Source organism: Cyanistes caeruleus, chromosome 17, assembly GCF_971803275.1.
Source record: "Cyanistes caeruleus chromosome 17, bCyaCae1.hap1.1, whole genome shotgun sequence".
NCBI classification, from domain to species: domain Eukaryota; kingdom Metazoa; phylum Chordata; class Aves; order Passeriformes; family Paridae; genus Cyanistes; species Cyanistes caeruleus.
In genome coordinates this window covers 14,206,711-14,228,909 of record NC_141717.1, presented here as the reverse complement: position 1 = coordinate 14,228,909, position 22,199 = coordinate 14,206,711, and the positions used below count along the sequence as shown (strand labels likewise).

General features: G+C 46.6%; 2 protein-coding genes across 5 annotated transcripts; one reads left to right on the top strand and one right to left on the bottom strand.

Annotated features, from left to right (window-relative positions):
* Positions 1-926: 926 nt before the first annotated feature.
* NT5M (5',3'-nucleotidase, mitochondrial) lies at positions 927-9,350 on the bottom strand. The gene is made up of 5 exons (XM_023936891.2): positions 7,029-9,350; positions 4,268-4,368; positions 3,855-3,915; positions 3,420-3,534; positions 927-3,268 (listed from the first exon to the last, which is right to left on the bottom strand). The coding sequence occupies exons 1-5, from the start codon at positions 7,290-7,292 to the stop codon at positions 3,111-3,113; spliced, it is 699 nt and encodes a 232-aa protein (XP_023792659.1). The 5' UTR covers positions 7,293-9,350; the 3' UTR covers positions 927-3,110.
* Positions 9,351-9,496: 146 nt separating this feature from the next.
* Positions 9,497-21,276, top strand: COPS3 (COP9 signalosome subunit 3). 4 transcript variants are annotated; one of them, XM_086854544.1, is made up of 12 exons: positions 9,497-9,671; positions 12,467-12,596; positions 13,470-13,582; positions 13,689-13,738; positions 14,587-14,679; positions 15,377-15,556; positions 16,493-16,633; positions 17,670-17,843; positions 18,666-18,752; positions 19,052-19,165; positions 19,718-19,798; positions 20,111-21,276. In XM_086854544.1, exons 1-12 carry the CDS (start codon positions 9,617-9,619, stop codon positions 20,162-20,164), a joined length of 1,272 nt encoding a protein of 423 aa, XP_086710670.1. In that variant the 5' UTR covers positions 9,497-9,616; the 3' UTR covers positions 20,165-21,276. The 4 variants fall into 4 exon arrangements, with proteins under 4 accessions (XP_086710670.1, XP_086710672.1, XP_086710671.1 ...); XM_086854545.1 differs by lacking the exon at positions 9,497-9,671 and adding an exon at positions 11,640-11,867; XM_086854546.1 differs by lacking the exon at positions 15,377-15,556 and having other exon boundaries at positions 9,541-9,671.
* The last annotated feature ends 923 nt before the right edge of the window (positions 21,277-22,199 follow it).

Sequence of the window (22,199 nt, the reverse complement as noted above, 5' to 3'; positions counted from 1 at the left end):
AGCTGATGTCAAACCCTCTGCCTCCATCCCTGGGCCAAGGAAGGACGGTGTCTCCTCTGGGGAGCTGGGACCTCCAGGGCAGAGTGAGGGTAGTGGGGATGGAGGAGGAGCTGTGGCCCAACACTTGCTGCTGGGAAGCCCCAAAAAGCAGCTGGAAGGGCAGAGGTGCTCGTTGCTAAACCAGCCCTGGAACAGCTTTATGGGCCCCACAGCAGCGTCCTGGGGAGGTGTGCACCCAGTGCAGGTGGTGCTGTTTGAGCTGGCAGCTGAATCACCTTGTCTCCGTGCTGGCCAGGAGCCCCTTGGTGTCCCAGCTCCAGCAGGACTACACCTCCAGCTCACAGATGTGATCCTGGTAACACTTTGTGTCATGTCCTGGAGCCACACCAGTACAAGGAGCACACAGTCAGGTTCTGTCCTGTGATTCTGATTTTCCCAGCCCTACTGGGATGGTCCCACAGTCCTCCCTCCCTGGCTCTGGTCCCATGTGTCCAGCTGGGCTATGGCATTGCTCACAGCATGCAAGTTCTGGTCATGCACAGGGATTCTCATGGCACAGCCCCACAGCGGGCAGGGGAGTCCACAGACACCTCACAACCTGGGTGTGTGGATGTGGAGCAGCCAGCAGTGATGGAAAAGGAATAAAATTCCACAGAGAGCCAGCCCTTGACAGCCCCAGCCCTTTTTATAGCTTCTGCTCTGTGGCCCAACAGAACATAGACTTCACAGCTTTATTTATTATAAAAGATCTTTAGGAAGAGGAACTCTACCCAGAACCACCCCTTGGCTTTATTTCTGCCCACAGGGTGATGGCACTGCCAGGGCAGCAGGGCTGGTTCCAGGTTTTCTGGACAAGGTGACATTCCCAAAACTGGAGGTGAAACTCCCCTATCCCCACACAGAGCCACAGCTGGGAAACTCCAAACTCCATTTCTAGGCAGCTGGATGCCAAACAACCCAGTGTTTATTGCAGTGCTCCTCATTTGCCTCGGGTTTATTAGATGTACATTCAAAAATAAAAGCTCTGTGTATCTCAGCTGGACACAGACAGGCTTGAACAACAAATGAGCCGATCACTTCCCGGTCCCGAGTGTGGGAGCAAAGAGTCCAGCTGCCATCTCAGGATCTCTGTGCATGGAGTTGGAGCCTCAGGCATGAGAAACTCCAGCTCTGCTTTCAAGTATAGTTGGTGTGAAGCCACACGGTCTCTCTGGCATCACATCTCACCACAGGGAAAAACCCTGCTGGCCCCAGAGAGCCACATCCCTTGGGTCTGCCCCAGCCTTGGGGGAAGATGACAGGATGGGGCAGCTGCTGGAGCAAAGTGCCAGCTTGTTTTGGCTCAATGAGCAGGGAGTAGGCTCTGGGGAGCTTGGGCAGCTCATATTTACATGATACCATTAGAAAAAAATCAGCTTGGACCCCATGAAGTCACCCTGGCTACACAGAGGGGCCAACAGCCGGTGGAGGTCTGGTGGAGCCAAGGGGTTCCTGATGTTCTGCAGCTGCAGCAGCTGCCCATGGTGCTCCCACACTGTCCCAGTTCCCAGCCTGCAAACCCTCCAGCCAAGGCAGCTCTTGGCCAGAAGGCTGCACCTCAGGCAGCTGGACGTCCCAAATAGACCCCTCCAAACCAAACCTACCACCCAGAGCAGCACACAGTGGTTTAAACAGGAAAGAAAAATGAAAAAAAAAATAGAAAGAAAAAAGCATGCTTGTGGTATGTAAGTGCCACTGCCTTGGATCAACCATGCTGACTTTGTAAATTCCCATCCCAAGAAACAGGGCAAGCCCCAAGTTGACACAGGCCCCATCCCTGGCCCTGCAACACCCAGGGAAGGCACAAGTTCCAAATCACCAACTTCAGAACCTCTCTGGTCCTGGATACAGGAGGGGTCTGGCTGCCTCTGATGAATTCCATTATTTGTTGGTTGTGTAGCTTTACGTTCATGTACTTTTGTTGATGGGGGCTCACAGGAGAGGGGAGAGGCAAAGCACAGGTGTGAGTATGGAGTGCAGCAAACCCTGGCTGCCACCCCTGCCTGTGGGGCTATGTGTCCAAGTGCAGAATTTTACTGCTGCAGCCAGCAAGTCCTTGTGCCAGGAGGGCAGTGGGATCCTGAACAGCGTGGGGACACGCAGCAGCAGGGTATGATAGCTTCTATGGTGTCAGCAGTGAAACACCCAGCTCATCCCTGGGGCTTTGCCTCTCTGCAGGGGCCCAGAGCCAGGGCAATGGGGCTGGAAGCACACTCTGTCGCCAGACATCCAGGGCTAGGACCATGGTGGAGCTGCAGAACTACCCTGTGATGCAGCTCGTGGGCACCTCTCATGGGCTGCCATGCTGCTTTTGGCCAGGGTAGAGTTGATTTTTTTCACAGTGGCTTGTATGGTGCTATATTTTGTGTGAAGAAAATTAACTCTACCCTGGCTGAAACCAGCTCCCCAAGCCTTTAGTAGCAACATCCCCCTAACATCTTTCCTTGCAGTATGTGAGAACTGCAGACAGCACCCATGGATGTGTTTGTGACAATCCTCCACCAACAAAACCCCAGCACAGGGAGCCTGGACAGCACCTGCCTGCTCTCCCTGCCCTTCCAGCCACCCCTCTCCCCAGATCCAGGCCCTGCCAGTGGGAAGGACCTCCTGAGGCAGATCCTTGGAATGAAGCCTTGCAAGGACTAAACAAACCACACACATGATCCCTGACCATGATGCAGAGGGAGGATGGAGAGCTGATCTGTGCCATGCAGTGCACCCAGGCAAGGGCAGTGACACGCTGAGGGTGACCTTGTCCATCAGAAACGCTGGGCTGGCCCTGTGGGAGGTGCAGATGCAGCACAAAGACCCCAGGAGCCAGTGGGAAATGCCCTCCAGCCAGGCTGTCAGCTCCACAGGCACAATCCTTCTGTTGCTCTCTTGTGGCAGGGATGGGCTGGGATCTGTTTTTCAAGTCCAGGTGACTCTGGTGCTTCAGCTCACCCTCCTCCTCCTCTCTGCAGCAGAGACAGCATCTGTCTGTCTGTCCATCTGTGTTTCTGGCCTTCAGCAGGACTCCACACGGACACAGGCAGGTGGCTGCAGCCCTGGGTGGCCGTGGGGGCTGGTGTTTAGGTGGCCTGGCCAGGTGGGAGGCGTTTGCTGTCCAGAATGGCCTTCCAGTCATCAGACCAGGAGTGCAGCCGGCGGCTGGGGGGCTTCAGCTGCAGGTGCTTGTTGTGGCAGGCAGTGAAGAGCACATGCTCCCAGGTGGGGTTCTGCTCTGCCCCTGCAAAGGAAAGAAGGTCAGTGGTCTGGAGAACTCTGAGACACTGAAGTTGATTTTACCCCAACATGAAGACCCCAAAGTTACAAAACCCAAACAGCACGGAAAGACCAACACCCATCCCTGGCTGCCTCCTTCACCCCTCAGCTCTTACCTGTTATATCAGGTCTGTCATCTATAAGCAGATCAGCAGAAACCACCGTCTTATCTCGTGTCAAAACAATCTGCTCAAGAAATTCGGGGCCAAAGTGCTTCTCCACCCAGGCATACTGGAAGGCAAGAGATGGCTGGTGAGCTCAGGGAAGGCTGATGGATGGGGCAGAGGGTGCTTGGTGGAGTGGAAGCAGCCCTGGCCCACACACAAGGAGGATATCTCTCTTAATAAGTTCATTAGTGGAATGGATTTGGATGCTGCTGGAGTAAAAGTTCTTTGAAAGCCAAGCAGCTTTTGATGTCATGATGAAAAACTAAGACCAAGAGCCTCAGTGCATGCAAATGGATGGAACACGTAAATTTTACAGCCAGGAGTCAGACACCTTCCACTGGGCAGCGTGGATGGGAGGGGGAGCTGAGATTTGGGCCTGCTCACCTTCTCATAAGGGCAGTACCGGTACTTCTTGATCGGGCTCGTGCAGATGAACACGTCAGTGCTGCCACGAGGAGAAAAACAGGGCCAGAGTGTCATTCTGGGCCAGAGCAGGCAACAGCCCAGAGCCAACCCCCCACCACACAAAGATCAAACAGATTTAAGACATTAATCCCCCAACTCACAAAATCCCACAGCACAATCGTGTTCGCCTTTTCACAGCCTTTGCTGGAAGCAGAGAGCTGAAGCAAAAATGTTCTAGGTGACTGCTCCCTCTCTCCCCTCCCTTCCCTGATGGCTAGGAGATATTTATTTTTAATGCTGTTATTGTACCAGCACTTCTGCCAAGAGGTGGATGTGAAGCCGCAGCTGCTCCTCTGTCCATCCCCACACACCATGGGCAGGTTCATACTCACTCTGCCAAATTTGCCATTTGCTTCACAGCTTCCACAGCCCCAGGGAGAGGGTCCAGCTCAATGAAGAAGTTTTTGGATTCCCAGATGCTGATGGCTTTCTCCTGTGAGGAAAAGCAAGCAGTTACTGCACTTCTTGCAATTTTTCCTGCGTGTGCATTCTCCTCACCCTTTGCTAGGACAGAGGATGGGTCAGGGAGAACAGTGGGAGCACCAGATCTGGTCCCCTCCTGCTCACCCCCCTTGTCTCTGTGGGTGCCTCTGCTCCCCACCTGGCAACCTGCACCCAGCCCATACAATTCAGATTGGAGATGCTCTGGAACAGGATCGGTTTTGCTTCTGCAGCCCCAGACACAGAGCAGCATGTTCTTGTGAGGCCAAACACCAGAGATTATCCAGATCCAAAGCAAACCCATCCAAAGGGATGGATCCATGTGGATCCAGCTAACGTGGCCTAGTGGCCCTGCTCTACCATGATGCTGTTCAGGCACAGATACTGTCTGGCCTATTTGTCTCCATGAGATCACTTAAAATAGCAGCCAGGCTGCTCTCCCAGGGGAAGGTACATTACAGGATGAACCACATGTCACAATGAATGCAGATGCTCTTCCTCAGGGATGCCTGGACAAGGACTAGCAGGCAAATAGAGTATCTCCAGGCAAGGATTTGAAACACAGCATCCAGGACAGCAGCCTGGGCACACTGGTATGGTACAGGGAGAACAGAGAGGAGACCACAGGGAGCAAAACCTTGGGGTGAGAGCAGAGTCCAGGAGCTGCCTGCAATGGGTCCAGCACAGCTCTAAGGAATAGCAGCCCCTGCTCTGCCTCAAACAAGTTAACAGCTTGTCAGGTGCCAAGGAAAGTAATTATTTTGCACAAACACCATGTCCTAGGGGAGGAGAGCTGGGAAGAAGCAGAAGCAGCCCAGCCCCAGAGTTGTGATGCAGCTGAGGAGCTGCAGATGCAAAAATGCCTCCAGGCTCCATGGCAAGAACAACCCGCGTAAAAGTTTGCCACATTTAAACATTCAAACTCCAGTTGCTCTGCCTCAGACTTCGGAGTAGTGATGTTTTAAGATGTTGTCTGTAGTTGCACGAGAGACACCTGAGAGATGCAGGCTCATGCAGCAGAGCACTTCAAACTGCACTGAAGTGTTTTCTTACAGCAGCACTTCCGCAGCTATCCCACTTCCAATTATGTCAAAAAGCATTTTGCAATCAAGCTTGAGGAGGGAAGAACTAAGCTCAACTTGAGGAAAATGCCCAGAGAACACTCCCAGAGCCAGAAAAATTCCCTGTGGCACCACAACCAGCATGTTATCCAGCAGATGGAAAAATCCCCCAGGCTGGGAATCCCACCAGGTGCCAGGACTGAACCTCAATCCCCATAAGGAATTTCCCTGTCCAGGGCTCTCCATTCTTCCTGTGTGCTCAGTGCATTGCTGAACTTTCTGCCTTTCAGAGCTGGGACCTGCAGCTCGTTGGACTCTTTGGCTCCTATTTTCTGGCCCCTGAAGCAGGTCAGTGGTGCTCTCTGGTCAGAGACTGGAATGGCTCAACTGAAGCCATAGCACAGCACCCACTCACTTTAGCCCTGCCCTGAAACCACAGGGAAATCCAGGACTGCCCTGAGGTCATTCTGTGCAAGTTTTGCTGCTTGTTCAGCCTGAGGTTTTGGTGGTTTTACATGATCACAGCAGACACGAGATGAGCTCACTTCATTTAACACATCCAAAGTAGTTAAGATCAAGAAAGAAAAAAATGGTTATCGTGTGTTACCCCTGCCAAACTTTGAGCAGCTGCTTTATTGCAAGAATGATGTCCTGCACTTCCCTTTCACCATTCCCAGCCAGAAACAACACTTTATTCCTTCAACTCATCAAGTTGTTTAGGACTTTGCCCATGGCAAAGTGGGACCTTATTCCCACTCCTTTCCCTGTAACCATCATATTCCTAACAACAGGAACACTTTTATTTGCCATAACACATTTCAGCCAGTGCAACTGCAGTCCATGGATGAGACCACAAAAATCCACTGGGATGGGAAACTTGTAGAGGCAGAAAACAACTCACTTCAGCAGTCAGCCTGTTGCTGAATGATAAATTACAATGCAGAGACAGCTTCTGCTTTTAAGCTTTAATTATTAAACTGAATATAGTAATTTCTGGCATGGGAGGGCTTAGGTTGTTTTAATTTTAAGTAAGCCCTCAAATGAAGCATCAATTGCATGGTTTGTTCTGAACTGCTCTGCTGCATCCCACCCCTCATATTGCTCTTGGGGAGATAAATAATCCATCTAGGAATGGTAGCAATCCATGTGGCCAAATTAGTGCTAGAAAAACACAGCTACATAAGCTGGGATATTTCAAGACAGATGTTTTGAAATACCCACTTTCCTTGCATCTGTCTCTGTCCAAGCATGCAGAGGAAAAGCCCACTAGGCCATCTGATCAACCTGTCTAGTGGAAGATATCCCTCCCCATGGCAGGGGGTTGGAATGAGATGGTCTTTAAGGTCCTTATCAACCCAACCCATTCCAGGATTCTAAGAAAAACACAGATGTGCACAAGAAAAGCTGGATTTCTGGGGAAAGATGCACCGCTGGAAGCCCTCCTGTGTTCCTGTGTTTTCATGGGAGCTTTTTGGTGGCCCCCACAGCCCTCCCCAGCGCTGCCCCCATGACCTGGGGGTCACAGGGTCCCTGAGGGCCAAGCTCTGGCCAAAGCAAGCCCATGCATGGAGCTGGGGGAAGCACAACTCACACTCAGCTCGGGTCCCAGGCGCCCATACTGCTCCGACACCCAGAAGCCCCTCCGGTCCTCCAGGGCAATGTAGGGCTTGTCGGGGTACCTGGCCCTGAATTTCTTGAGGAAGCCTCCCTCGAAGTCAGCCAGCACCCCGTCCATGTCCACCAGCACCCGCAGAGCCCTGCGGGACCCCGCTGCGGGGCCGAGCCCCCTGCCCAGCCCGGCCAAGGGGCTGCAGCGCCGGGGCCGCAGGTGCAGGAAGCAGCTCAGCAAAATCATTGTGGAGAGCAGGGGATGGGGGGCTCCGGGGCAGCAAATAGGGGATTCAGGGAAGGGGGCTCAGGGGAGGGAATGGGAGGCTCAGGAAAGCAGGTTCAGGGCAGGGGATAGGGATACGGGGCAGGGAATGGGGGCTCAAGGAAAGGGATGGGGGGCTCAGAGTAGGGAGTTCAGGGAAGGGGATGGAAGCTTGGGACAGGGAATGGGGCTTGGAGCAGGGGATGGGGGCTCAAGGAATGGGATAGGGGCTCAAGGAAGGGACTGGGGAGCTTGAGGTAGGGGATGGGGCTTGGAGCAGGGGATGAGGCCTCGAGGAAGCAGATGGGGGGCTTGGGGAAAGGGATAGGGGGTTCAGAGCAGGGGCGAGGAGGGCTCTCCAAGCAAAGAAGGCAGTCTCTATTTCAAGCACGCACCGAGCCAGCGGGCAGCCCTGTCAAGCGCATCCCTTTGCAGCAGAAGGAAGGAGCGGCGGGGGGGTGCAAGAGGGGGAGCAGAGGGGCTGCCGGGGGGCGCGGGGGGGATGCAAAGGCTCGTCCTGGCCCCCAGCGCGTCCTTCCCCTGCCCGCCCCATCCCTCCCCGGCAGCGAGCGCGGAGCGGCGGCGGGAGGGCAGCGGGGGCAGCGGGGCCGGAGCCCGGCGCGGAGCTCGCCCCGACCCGGCAGTGCAAAGCCCAGTTCCTCTTCCCGGTGCCTGCCGAGCCCGGAGCGCCGGCACCGCCTTAAAGCGGCACAAGCGCCCTGCGACAGCGCAGCGGCTCCGCGCCGCCCGCCCGCCTTAAGGCTGCCCCAGCCCCGCTGCCCTTCCCCTGCCTCCTTCCCTGCCTCAGTTTCCCTCGTCTGTCATTCTTTGGGATACCCGGTCCCCCCGCCCGCTCCATCCCCATGCCCGTCCCTGCCTGCAGAGGTGGTGGGTATATCTGGGGGCACTCGTATGATGGTGATTTTCTGCGTGAAATGCACTCGTTTCTGACCGTTCTTGCGCCGTGTGATAACTCTGTCCCCACGAACCCTTAAAAGCCAATCCCCGGACCCCAAAGAAGCACCAAGAAGGGCTCGATGTTCTGACCAGAGACACCAAAGATCTGTTCAAAAACACTTTGAAGGTTAAAACTGATGAAAAAGAGGGAGTTCTCCAAGTGATACTGACAGGATTAGGCAACCGCTGAGCTGGGAAATAAAAAATTTTGCTCGACAGCAATAATAAGGTTCCAAAATATTTAATTTTGCAAGTCCAGAATGTTTTCAAGTGGAATGTATTGTCCTTGTTTCACAGAGAGGGCAAATTTGCTGTTGGGATGGGGTGACCTGGGGAAGGTCACAGAGGGAAGGAAGGAAGAAGTGGCTGGACACGATGGTGATCTCAGCTGAGGCTGGGAGGGGAATGTGTCAACTTCAGGTCTGTGTTGTGCTTTCACTTGCACCGCAGGCATTTTGCTTCCTGCAAGGAATGGGATTTCAACACAGCTGGATGTTCCTGACTAAGCAGGGAGGGAATACATGCAAATTTATGGCTCCCCAGGGCAGTGGTCAGGGCACCAAGCCTGACACAGTTGAAGGAGCATTTGGATAATGCTCTCAGGCACAGGGTGGGATTTCGGGCTTGTCCCGTGCAGGGCCAGGGGTTAGACTGGATGATCCCTGTGGGTCCCTTCCAGCTCTGGATATTTTATGATTCTGTGATCTCTGCTCAGGCTTTCATCATCTTCATGGATACTGAACACACTGCTTCAGCTCCCGAGGGATGGAAAATACAGATCCATGTATTAACCTGGGGGATACAAATCCCATTCCCTGATACCAGAGCAAGCATTCCAGGCAATCAAACGACAGCCACCACACTGAGTCCCCGTCAGAGGGGACAAAAGGGATTAAACCTCTGCTGGTGTAGTGCAGCCATTCGTGTCGGCTTCAGCCCCCGCCCCGCGCCGGCCACCCGTGTCGGGGAGGGTCCGATGTCACGGATGGCCGAGTGTCGCAGGGGTCCCTTATCACACGGGCCCTCGTGTCGCGAGGCCCGCATGTCGCGAGGGCCCCGTGTCGCGGGGGTCCCCGGCGGCGCGGAGTGGTGACGCGCCGTGACGTCACCACCGCCCCCCCCTCCGGCGCTGCTGAGTCACGGCCCCTCCCGCACCCCTGACGCGGGGCCGGCGGTTGCCATAGCGACCGCGCTTCTCGCGAGAGGCGGCGGAAGTGGCGCGCGGGCGGCGGGCGTCGCGCGGCTCCCGCGGCGGCCGCTCATTGGCGGGCGGCGGGCGGCGGCTCCCGGCGCGCGCCGCTCCCCCGCCCCGCCCCTCAGCGCGCGCGGCCGCGGCGCGAGCCGCCAAGATGGCGTCGGCCCTGGAGCAGTTCGTCAACAGCGTCCGGCAGCTCTCGGCCCAGGGTGAGGGGAACGGGGCCGGCCGGGGGCACCGGGAGGACAGGGCGGGCCCGCGGGGCCGAGGGAGGACGGCGGAGACCGAAGGAGGTCGTCAAACCGCGCGGGTGTCGGGGCGGCGGGCCGGGGCCTGCCCGCTCGCACGGCGCTCCGTCAGGCGCGGGTCCGGGGTGCTGCAGCCCCGGGGTGAATTCGGGGCAGCCCCGAAAGGATCCCAGCGGTGTGGCAGGGCCATAGGGGCCAGTGGTATTCTCACGGAGCTCCGTGCTTCTCCCAGGGAGTGGTTTCGGTAGTGGAACCCGCACCGGTGATCCTGCCAAAATCTGAGCCTTTAAAAAAGGGGGAGGAGCGAGCATCCCTAAGGCTTTAACTGGGATTGTGTGGCCCAGCCTGTCACCTCCGTAATAAACGGGCAGGTTATGATAAGTGTGGTTTAAACTATATTTCTGAATTGTCCAAGTGTCCGTGCTCTACATTCCCAAGCAGAGCCTGAACAGAGTCCCGCCCCACCACTGTGTGACAGATCTGAGACTAACCACGTGTCCACAAAGGGGTTTAATCACCACAGTTAGAATTCCTTAGTTTCACTGCCAAACTTCTAATTTTACTGTGTGTGGGCGCAGCGTTTCCTGGTTCTTGAACTTTCTCTCTGTGTTGATGCTCTGTGAGATGTGTTCTGACTGGTCTCTGCCTGGGATGTTTCCTCCCAGAAGCTGATGAAAAATTGATTTTTCCCACCATGGCCCCAGGTTTTATCTCTGTCAGTTCTTGGGTTGAGCTCCAGCTTTCTCTTACTCTGATTTTGCTTAATAGATACCGAGTATTTCTACTTCAGAGACAATTTATACCAGCAAGGTGTGAGTACAAACCAGATGGAAGGTGGATCTTTGTTCTCTTGTAGTTGAGAGAACTTTCTATCACAGAGTTTTGGGGATGCAGAAAGCTCAAGGGGAGACTGGTTGGCTTTATGGAACTTCTCCCATTAGGGGTGAGCCAGGGAAATGTTCTCTGTGAGAAGGTCTCCAGCACAGTAAGGACATGGTCCTGCTGGAGCAAGTCCAGATGAGGCCACCAAGATCATTGTAGGGATGGAGATACGAGGAAAGGCTGAGAAAATCTGGATTGTTCAGCCTGGAAAAGAGAAGGCTCTGGGACGACCTAATTGTGGCATTCCAGTATCTGGAGGGGGCTACAGGAAAGATGAGGATTTATAAGGGCCTGGAGGGACAGGAAAGGGGGAATGGCCTCATAATAACAAAAGAGTATTGGATAGTTAGATTGGGTATTAGGAAAGAATTCTTCCCTGTGAGGGTGGGGAGGCCCTGGCGTAGAATTCTCAGAGAAGCTGTGGCTGTCCCTGGATCCCTGGAAGTGTCCAAGGCCAGGTTGGACAGAGCTTGGAGCAACCTGGGATAGTGGGAGGTATCCCTGTCCATGGCTGAGGTTTGGAATGAGAGGAACTTTGAAGTCCCTTCCAATCCAAGCCACTCTGGGATTCTGTGAGAGTAAATCCAGAGCCAAACAGGCTCAGGATGTGAGAGCATTCAGGAGCAATGTGCATAGTTGTGGTGGTTTCTGACTGTCATTTGGCCACCTGGGAGGTGACTGAAAGGGACATTTAGTTGGGCCTGGTACTGGAATTTCTGCTTAGACTGTAAGTTGTTGGGTGTATGTGTGTGTAGAAGGTTAGATCGCAGAATCCCAGAATGGTTTGGGTTGGAAGAAACCTCAAAGGCCATCTCTTTCCAACCCTTTCCATGGACAGGGACATCCTTCACTAGACCAGTTGGCTCAGAGTCCGTTTGGGGTTTGTATTTTTTTGTTTGTTTGTTTTTTTAGGGAATGCTAAGTGATACAACTGTAGAAGGAGTGTTTTTCTGGAATAGGGAGGACACCAGAACTAGGGGTTTTCAGTGCCTGAGCACCATTATCAAAACACAGAGGGTTTTACAAGCCCCATTCCTTCCCATGCTTATACCTTTTTTTTTTATTCCATATGGAGGGGAATGGTTTTGGAGGCGAGTTTCTGGGCTCTGGTCCCCCATTTGGAACTTCTGATCCCTCTGTCACTTCTACTAACATTGCATTGCTAAAACTTCCCAGCTTTTTCATTCTCAAAGGAAAAAGGCAGAGACCTGAGGGTAATGTAAATCTCTCTGAATGGAGGCACTATTCCTCGTTTTATGGAGACTTTTGTTAAGGGTGAGAGAACCTCTGTTTTTCTCTCTAATCTGCAAGGATTGAACATTGAAACAATACTCTGCTTGAAACAATACTCTGCTTGAAACAATACTCTGCTTCAGAAGGACGTTGAATTCATTCAGTTAATTGTGGGGGAGGAAGAGTTTGAAAGCAGTTCATGGGAATGGATCTGCTTTCTTTATAAGAATTTGGGGGCTTACCATCCTCATTCAAAGTAATCATTTTTCATGCCATGTTCATAGCTCACAACATATAGAATATGTTTAATTATGCAAAGTAAACTTAAGGACAGGTTTTTAAATACTTCTGTTGTAGGTACTTAGTTGTAACTTTAATGTCTTCAAAAAAATACTTGTGAGCAGACCTGAAAGTTGGGTAGTGCTTGAGGACCAGCAAGGAACAAGCTCGGTATTTGTTTTATTAAAAAAGCCAAACATGTGGTGGATAGAAAATTAACACCTGTGTTATTAAAGAAAATTAAAACTTCTGGTAATACTATTATTTCCTGAGGTTACATGGGGAAGCAGGCTATAATGAAGTGTAGGAAAGGTCGAATGTTCTCTTATTAGGCTTTGACAACAATGCTTTTTGTTTTTCAGGGCAAATGACCCAGCTTTGTGAACTGATCAATAAAAGTGGAGAGCTGCTAGCAAAAAATCTTTCCCATCTGGATACAGTGCTTGGTGCCCTGGATGTACAGGAACACTCACTAGGTGTTCTTGCTGTCTTGTAAGTGTTGCTTGCTTTTAATTAAATCTTAAAACTTCAGGCAATGAGCTGAACTATCAGCCAAGCAAAATGTTTTGTTCTGGCACTGACAAGTTGCCCAGAGAAGCGGTGGCTGCCCCTGGATCCCTAGAAGTGTCCAAGGCCAGGCTGGACAGGGCTTGGAGCAGCCTGGGACAGTGGAAAGTGTCCCTGCCCATGGCAGGGATTGGAACTGGATTGGCTTTAAGCTCCCTTCCAACCCAAACCATTCTGGGATTCTGTGATAGGCGTTTTTCCATGTGTGTTCAGCAAAAAGATAGAGAATGAGCTTTAAAAACTTTATTTTCAGGGCATTAATACATTGAACTGTAAGCATGGAGCAAGACGTTTTTTTCCAGTAAAAAACAGGCTTTTATCGTGGGTCTTGTGTGTTTGTCTTTAGACAGTACTGAGGCTTTTGCTGCTGTCTGGAGTTTAAGATAAAGCTTGAGTTGCCTTGGGGGTGCTGGCCTAAAGTAGATATTTAGTCTTGAAGTTCAAGCTGGCTATATCTGACTTCAAGTGAACTATCTGCAGGTTCCACTGCTATTTTTAAATTATCTTTTAGGGAAAGATCAGAATTCTAGTAATTCTACTACTCTTTTGAAACAAAATACTGATAATTCTGAAAGTGCTCTTTGCCATTGTAGTTTGCACTAAATTGAGAATTATGTTGTTCACAGAAAGGTGTTTTCAGGTGTTGTTGTGCAGCTACGGGGGAAATCCTGTGCCATGTCTCATAAGCACTTTGGATTTGTTTGCAAGCACCTACATGCAGAGACTTAGTAATGAAAATGAATCTTTTGTATGAATCTCCAAGTAATAAATGCTAAACCTTTTGTTTCTTTATTTCAGGTTTGTGAAGTTTTCTATGCCCAGCATCCCTGACTTCGAAACGTTATTCTCACAGGTGCAGCTTTTTATCAGCACTTGCAATGGAGAACACATTAGATATGCAACAGACACTTGTAAGTTAAGCCTAATTGCAGACTTGATTTATTTTTGGATAGTTTGGTAGTACTGATTTTTCACTGAGGTGTTTTTTTTTGTTTGTTTGTTTTTTACTGTGTTTAGTTGCTGGCCTGTGCCACCAGTTAACAAATGCCCTTGTGGAGAGAAAACAGGTGAGCAAGTATCATCTAGTACAAATAAGCTACTCCATACCCAAGGCTTAAAGGGGGTGTTACCAGCCTCTTACTCCATATTTGCCACTAACTTCACACCAAGTGTTTCTGTGCAGCTCTTTTGTTTAAAGTTTACTGAAAGGTAATGAACCAAACTCAGAATTCTGAGATTTCTCTAAGGAAAACCTAAGGAAGATAATTTTGGGGGGAGAAAAGTCACCAAAAAACATGTTCTCCCACATGAAATTAAGTTTTCTGGTACCAAGAATGTTCTTCAGACGATGTGTGCATGAGTAGAGGAGAGAGCTGCAGGGGTTATTAACACTGGTTAGTCAGTGATTTTAGTTTCAGTGTTATTCTCACTGGTGTTATATAATGTTCTTAGTGAAATGCTTTAAAATGTGCAGAAAACTTGATTAAGAAATATTTGACCAGTGGTTTTGTTGCTAAAATCCTGACTTTTCCAGGCCAGTTTGGTGAAGTCTAGCCTGAGGCTGACCAGATCTGATCTCTACTTCTAAGTGGACTGAAGTGAGAACCTTGTCTTTAGTATTTGTTGGGAGTTTAGATGCAGTCAAGGAAGGTTTTCTTACTGATACAGATTACTGTATTCCTGGTGAGATCAGCTTTGTGGAGCAGAATTGATGACTTTATCAGGAGAAGTTGTATAGCCAAGGTTAACTTTATTTTCCAAGACACTGCAATATCCTACAAAAGGGAACCTCAAGTTAACTATTACTTAATGGAACCTGTCAATTAGTGTTATTTTTCATTTGTAAGTGTCAACATAAGATCCAATGTGCTGCCATCTATGAGAAATTATCTGAAAGAGATGTAATTTCTGACAGCCCCTGCGAGGAATTAGCATTCTCAGACAAGCCATAGACAAGATGCAGATGAACACAAACCAGCTGACCTCAATACATGCAGATCTCTGCCAGGTAAGAGGATCAGAAGGGCTTTTTGTGAGGAAAAAAAACTTATAAAATGCCTATATACCTTCAAGGAAATGCATGTTCACATATTGTAGTGTGAGAATGGATTTTCAACTGGATTTTTGTTTGGCTTGTTTTTTTTCTAGTAGTAAATAATACGATACACTGAAATGAAATCTAAATGTGATATACAAATTAATTACTAATTTTAAGTGTTCAGTGCATGTCCTCAGATCTTTGATTTTGTTGATGACTTCAGAAATTCCTTTGACATCCCTTCTGAACTTATCTTAGATAGTATCAATGTAATATCCAGCTACTGTCTGCTCAATTCTGACAAAAGACATGTTTGTCTCGGTGTCTTTGGCCTGGATTTGTATTTCTGTCTCATTCTTGGCTCCTGGGATTAAGGGTCAGGCAGGAATGTTTAGAGCAGTATTTAGTGCTGCCAGCACAGTAGTCTGGCAGTCCTGGAGCTCTGTCAGAGTTTATTTTCTTTAGAAATCAGATAATTTTATAACAGTTCATAGTCTGTGTTAAAGATTTTCCACTTGTGTTACTCCACTACTGACATGCTCTGTTTTTTAACTCAGGGGAAAGTGATATTTATGCAGTAGTACTAATTAATTTAGTTTCAATTCCTTCTCATGGAAACTTGAATGGAAATTGCTAATTTATGAAAACTTGATTTATTTTCTTGTAGCTCTGTTTGTTAGCAAAATGCTTTAAACCTGCCCTCCCGTATCTAGATGTGGACATGATGGATATTTGTAAAGAGAATGGGGCATATGATGCGAAGCACTTTTTATGTTACTACTACTATGGTGGGATGATATACACTGGGCTAAAGAACTTTGAAAGAGCACTCTACTTTTATGAACAGGTAACTTGAAATGAAATTATGAAGTGTGACCTCTGGAAAGGCAAAAATAGATGTGTACCAGTGCTGAGAAAACACTGCACCTTTGAACTGGCAGAAGCAAACTGACTTTGGAGGTGTTTTCCTTTAAGAAAGTCTCTCACAGCCTCTTTGCACCAGAAAGCTGTGCAGTTCAAAGGGTGATGTTAAATTTATCTCACTATAAATATTTTTCAGCTGCCTGCTTAAAACTGCAGCACAGAAACAGGTCGCAGGCTGACACACGGTTGTGTGTCCTTAAAAAATAATCCAGTGGTTTTACTAAGGCCTTTGCTACTTAAATGAGAGGAGTTTTGCTTCTTCAAGGCTGTTATAATATTTGATGGTTTTGCTTTATCTGGGGAGGAAATAAAAATAGTAAAATTGGGAAAACTTTGTGTATGAGGGAAATGCTGTGAAATGTGCAAAACAAATTGGTGTAACATTTTTCTTTTTGGTAAACTAGGGTCAGCTCATGAATAGTTCCAGTATCATAGTGAACTAAAATCCCTTTTCCATGTTCTGCAGACCTCTGATAATATAATAGCTTTATAAAACCTCTTTGAGGATCTATGTAAATCTGGGTTCACAAGTAGATACAGGTGATTTCTGGTACAACTTTAGATATATTCCAAAGAAGGAAGTTTTCATTTTATCTGAGCAGGTCTATTTTAAGACAGGCACCACTCTAATGTGATATGTTTTGAGTAGCTTGTATAAAGTCTCCCTTTTTTTGCATATGTCTGGATAATTAATTTTGACAGAAGTTAGTTAAGCTTCAGCGCTCAAAGGAGAATTTCATATGTCACTGTATTCTTTCTCCATGCAGCTTGAAATTGAGTTTCTTGCTCATGCAGTAGCTACCAGGATCTACCAGTAAGCAGACTAAATTTCTGTTCCATTTCTTTCTCTCTTGTTTAGGCAATAACTACTCCAGCAATGGCAGTCAGTCATATTATGTTGGAATCATATAAAAAGTATATCCTAGTTTCTTTGATACTACTTGGTAAAGTTCAGCAGCTACCAAAATACACTTCTCAGATAGTTGGTAGATTCATTAAGGTAAGTATTGCATCTAAATAATAGATCAACAAATCTGAATTTGTAAAAGTGTAACAGTGGAAGGTGTCCCTGTCCATGGCAGGGATTTGGAGTGAGGTGAACTTGAAGGTCCCTTCCAACCCAAACCATTCTATGATTGTACGATGTCAGTGATACAGGTTTTTAAAATTTGGGAAAACTTTGGTGTTGAATAGTGCTAATCAATATTCCTTTGGCTGATACTGCACATTCCTTTATAGCTTTTTATGTTAGAATTTAAAAAATACTCAGATTTCAATTGGCTTTCCAGATGCAGTGCCGTTATGAGAAGATTTGACCTGTTAACCTCATCTGATTGAAGCACAAAATGTTAAACAGTTTATTGCAAAACCCAAAGTTTTTAAAGAATAAAAGCTTCTGAAAAAACTGAGTTTTTGGTCTGTAAGCATTCAGATTATGAGGTGTAGGGTGGGAGACAAAACTGAAACTGAGAGAGTTCTGATCCTAAGTAACACATTTCTAAAAGTTAATTCTTTTTAACACTGAGCTTATTGATTTGTGACCAAAATTCTAGAGAGTTCCAAAATTATTCTAACTTCAGAATCTAACAAACAAGCTGAAAACTTTAAGGTAGTTTAGGTGAACTTGTTTCACCCTCTGCTGTCGATGCTGTGACATCCTTGATGTGGTCAAGGATGGATGTCTTAGGGGACAGAACAAATATAATGGATGGGAAGTTACTGGCAATACTTATTCAAACTCAGCTGGTCAGTTGAGAGAGTTTTTTCACACTGCTGTAAGTAAAACTGTCACACAGATGTCCTGGAATGATGTTTATGAAGTAAATATTATGCAGTAATACAGATCTAGTGTATGAGAGTCTGTCATTGCCATAAAGGCATGTATGGGCCCCCTGTCTTTTTTAAGAGAAATTCCCAAGCTACTTAAATTTATTTCAATGCCTGCATAACTTCTAATGTTGGAGCACTGAATAGGTTTTGTGAGGCTGGATGAACACTGTGTTCTTTAAGAAGGGTTCTCATTTTTCTAATTGCAGCCTCTTAGCAATGCTTACCATGAATTAGCGCAAGTTTATTCAACCAATAAACCCTCGGAGCTTCGAAATCTGGTGAACAAACACAGTGAAACTTTCACAAGAGATAACAATATGGGGCTGGTTAAGCAATGCTTGTCATCCCTCTACAAAAAGAATATTCAGAGGCTAACCAAGGTAAGAAAAACTGAGCAGTTTTCCTCTAAGAGTGTATTTCTGAAATATATTCAGTTTAGAGCTAAATGATAACAGTAACGTGGCAGAGAAATTACTGGAACTGAGATTTGTGTCTGAAACAAAGGAGACTAGAACACCCTGTATAGAGAAACAAAATCAGTTGGCTGCTTATGCATTATTTAAAAGGTGATTCAATCTGTCAGGGGAGTTTGCCCATGAGGTTTTTGTAGCTAATCAAAAAAGTGAGCACTGCAAACCAGTGACCTTCATCCCTATCAAAAAAATAGGAAAACTGAACTTTACAGACCACTTCCATAGAGAAGAGTGAGTGAATAGGACAGATTTTGGAAGTATCTGAAATAAAAGGAGAAACAGAACCACTGAAGTGATTTGCTCCTTCAGCTGAGAGATCAGATCAGTCCTGAAAAGTGACTGGGGAAAGCTGCTGTTTTGGCAAGCTCAAATGATATTTGTACTAGGAAAAAAAATCTTAGAAGGAGCTTTATATTTTCATCTCTTGAAGGAAATTTGAGGGGTGGAGAGTCACCTTTTTTGTATAAAAAGGTGAGAGAAAGAAGTTGGACATGGTCAGGAGTGTCTGGTGTAAAATTGCAGGAATGAGTAATGACTCCATACGTGCTCAGTGTAACAAATTAATGTCTGGAGGAAGAACTGACTCACTTTCATGAGCCCTTTAATAATTATGTGTTCTACTTGTTCCTTCCCATCAGACTTCCACAGTCAGGTTACATAGGCCATGAAGCATCAAGGGGAAAATCCTTAACATCTAGTTTTAACACTTTAAAACTTTATAAATTTCAGACATTTTTAACATTGTCATTACAAGACATGGCAAGTCGAGTGCAGCTGTCGGGGCCCCAAGAAGCAGAAAAATACGTCCTCCACATGGTAAGACCTCTGACTTGGTTAAACTATCCCAAAATTAATGTTTGGGTTGGCAGTACACATCCTGAGCAGTTATTTTTCAGGGTGGAGGAAATGCTGGAAGTCTGCTGTGCTGTTGACACTTTTCAAAAAAATCTAAAAAGCTGTTCTCCATGTAAGATAAGGCTTGAGTTGTGTTTTTGGGAACCTGTGGGAAATAAAAGCAACCAAGTTAAAGACAATTCCACAAAGAGGCTGTGCGTTGTAGTTGCCTGAAATTCTGTTCTTGGTTATAACTTCTATTAAACCCTCTGTCATTTCAGATAGAAGATGGTGAAATCTTTGCAAGTATTAATCAGAAAGATGGTATGGTCTGTTTCCATGATAATCCTGAAAAATATAACAATCCAGCTATGCTTCATAACATTGATCAGGAGGTAAATCTTTTCCTGCTTTTGGAATTCTTACCAAAGAACCTTAGTCTGTAATCAGAGAGCTGCTGGCAGAAGCCAGTGTAGTAACTCAGATATAGAGAGTGAGGACTGTAAATCATTATTTGACTATACCACAGTATTTTCATGGGCTTTGGATTAATACTGTCTGTCAGTGTGTTCCCTACACATCTTGAGCTGTTTCAGGAGACTGCTATTGGTGATGGGAAGGTCCTTGAATAAATTAGAAGGATTGTTTTTAGAGTTTTAAACTTCAGGGATTGCTTCAATTGGCTCTCAATAACCTGCCTGTAGGTTAAGGTGGTTGAGCCTCATGAGACTCAGTGGCCTTAAAAAGGGCTGTTAGGAAGACAGGGATCAAATGAAGGGAATAAAAAATGGTCTGACACTTTTGTTTGGGAGGTGAAGGATGAGAACATTTTGATATGGAACTGTAGTGGTGGCAAAAGTTATTTGTTCTACATGGCACAAGCATGAAACATCGTGAAGATCAGGTACAGGCTGGACAAAGTAATCAATTTCATACATATTTTTAAGATGCTGAAATGTATAGAGCTCGATGAACGACTGAAAGCCATGGATCAAGAGATCACTGTGAACCCTCAGTTTGTGCAGAAGGTAATGGATTTAATGTCTTGTAAGAGTATGTAAGACTCAGTGTGGTGAGTATGTCGTACTGAATGTCAGTATTTACAGTGTTGTTTTTACACATTATTAATAATATGTGCATAAACATCATGACTCATCATAAAGATAATTTATTCTTTTTGAAAGTGCTTTTTCCTCATTGATCCTGCAGTGATTTCAAACAGAAAATTAAGTGCATGTTATTTCATAGGCACTTTATTTTCCTGCCTGTTCACTTCAAAGAACTGTCTTTCTTAAGCCTGCAGACCTGTTTCTGAACAGAACTAACTCTCTCCCTTTCAGAGTATGGGCTCTCAAGAAGATGACTCAGGGACCAAACCATCCAGTTATTCTTGAAATTAATGTTGCTCACCACTCCGCTTTCAAGTAAAAGCTTATGAAAGAATCACGCCTGGAACAGGGCATTGAGGAGTTCCACGAAGAGAGCAGAGAGAACTGAGCTTTGCTTTTCACCTGGACATTAAGAAAATAAAAGAACACCCTCTCAGTACTGTATAATATCAGAAATATTCTCTGCAAAGAAAAAGGAAATCTCAAAAGAAACTTGAAAGTCTGTTGTGGATTTATTTATCTTCAGATTAACATTGTTAATGCATTAAATAATCTACCTTTTGTTTTAAAGGGTTTGAATGTTGCCGTGTTTCTGTAGCAGTCCTCTTCTGCAAAACAAGAAGTGTTATTCAGGGAAGAATACAAACTAGTGTTGGTTCACTTATAAGATAATTATTGGTTCATTATTCTGTATTTAAAGGTGGCTCAAAGAGCAGATTTATCATATGTGTGGTGGGGGCAGAAGGGTGGAGTGGAAGCAAATCATAATGTAGAGAATTTGCATATGCCCCATGTAGTTGGTGCTGTCTGTTAAATGAGGAAATAAGAACTGTTCTTCCCAAAAGGATGAGGATATCACATGTCCTTGTAAGGAAGTTTGCTGCACAGTAGGAATCCTATATGGAAAACATACATGACAGCTGTTTATGATTTTAAGTTTCTGGTACAAAATATCTGCTAATATTATTTGCTCTTAGATGAAATTTATTAGACCTAAACAAAAGGATATTTGGGAAATGTTGGTGTTCTGGAGGATTCTAGACAGGAAGTTGTTTACACTGAAAGAAATTTGTTTGTTCCTCTGCAAATGGCATGAAGGTATTCAACAGGCTGATAGTTTCCTTGGTGGAAACCAGCATTTCTGCATGGAACATAAATAGAATTCTATACAGCTCTCAAAATGCAGGATCTTATTCAGCTATAACGTGTTGGAATGGTACCTGGTTTTTAATTTACTATTTTAAACTTTAAAACTTTGTTATTGGATTTTTTAAAAGTGCTTCACCCCTTAAATCAATAGGCTGTTTAATTTTCTGTCATTCTCTTGTATCTGAAGATTCTCACTGTTCAAACACCTTCCTGTCAGGCAGAAATAAACCTGTCATCAAGTCAGAAAACGAGAAGCTCTGCTTCCTACTCAAACACCTGACCAGGAGCTGCTTGCTCCTGCTACCCTACCAGCTTGTTTCCAAGTGGTAGCTGAGCATTCCTGGCTGTTGCTGTGTGAAGTTTGTATGTATTGAGGTCACCTGTGGTTGAAAATATTCAATTTGTGCTTCCAGTGCTGATACAGAAATGGGGTTTTCATTTAAAACCAGTGTCACAAGTCTAGCAGAGCCTCTGTGACAGCAAGGTGCTGCTTTCTGGTGAAGAGAGGTGTCCCAGGTTGTGGTTGGTGATGAAGGATGTTTTTAAAAGTATAAAAAAGCAGTTTAGTATTGAACACAGTGGAGGTCCATAGTGTGAGCAGCTCATCACTTCCTGCCAGAGAGAATTCCACCGGGACAACTTTGATCTTTAGGCAAAATCATGAGATTGTTCATAAATCTCCTTAGGAGTCTTGTAACTAGAAGAGATCTATGATTTTGAAGGTTTTTATCCTAATTAATCCTGCTGTGATTTTAATGCTGAACATACATTTTCCCCCCTGGTCCCATGGAAGTGTTAAATGAGTAATTAGCGATGCTGTGCTCGAGCCCAAAAAAGGGTGGTTGTTACTACCACGTGTGGCACTCACAAAAGGGACTGCAAACAACTGACCCCAAACCCCACCCATCCAGAAATGGCTCAACTCTCCTTGCCACTGGCTCCCTTGCCAGGGGAGAATGTATTCAGGATGTTGTCATGGAGTTGGAAAAAATCCAGGAATGTCCATTTTTACATTACTAGTTCCTATTAGTGAGCGTGGATTTACCTGTTGAGAGCTGCAGGGTTTTTAGTTTTCCAGCTGTGGAATTAGAAGGAAACTAATCTATGCAGCTGGTAAATAGCTCCAGATTTTTCTCTTCTTTTTTCTTGACTAAAGTAGATAAATCCTTGC

Bases quoted from the DNA above. Each gene is read 5' to 3' on its own strand.
- NT5M (XM_023936891.2), bottom strand. From the start codon at position 7,292: ATGATTTTGCTGAGCTGCTTCCTGCACCTGCGGCCCCGGCGCTGCAGC. The intron at 4,369-7,028 runs GTGAGTTGTGCT...TTTTCCTCACAG, and splicing joins GCCTGGGACCCGAGCTGAGT to GAGAAAGCCATCAGCATCTG. The intron at 3,916-4,267 runs GTGAGTATGAAC...TCCTCGTGGCAG, and splicing joins CAAATGGCAAATTTGGCAGA to CACTGACGTGTTCATCTGCA.
- COPS3 (XM_086854544.1), top strand. From the start codon at position 9,617: ATGGCGTCGGCCCTGGAGCAGTTCGTCAACAGCGTCCGGCAGCTCTCG. The intron at 14,680-15,376 runs GTAAGAGGATCA...ATTTTCTTGTAG, and splicing joins TACATGCAGATCTCTGCCAG to CTCTGTTTGTTAGCAAAATG. The intron at 19,799-20,110 runs GTAATGGATTTA...TCTCCCTTTCAG, and splicing joins ACCCTCAGTTTGTGCAGAAG to AGTATGGGCTCTCAAGAAGA.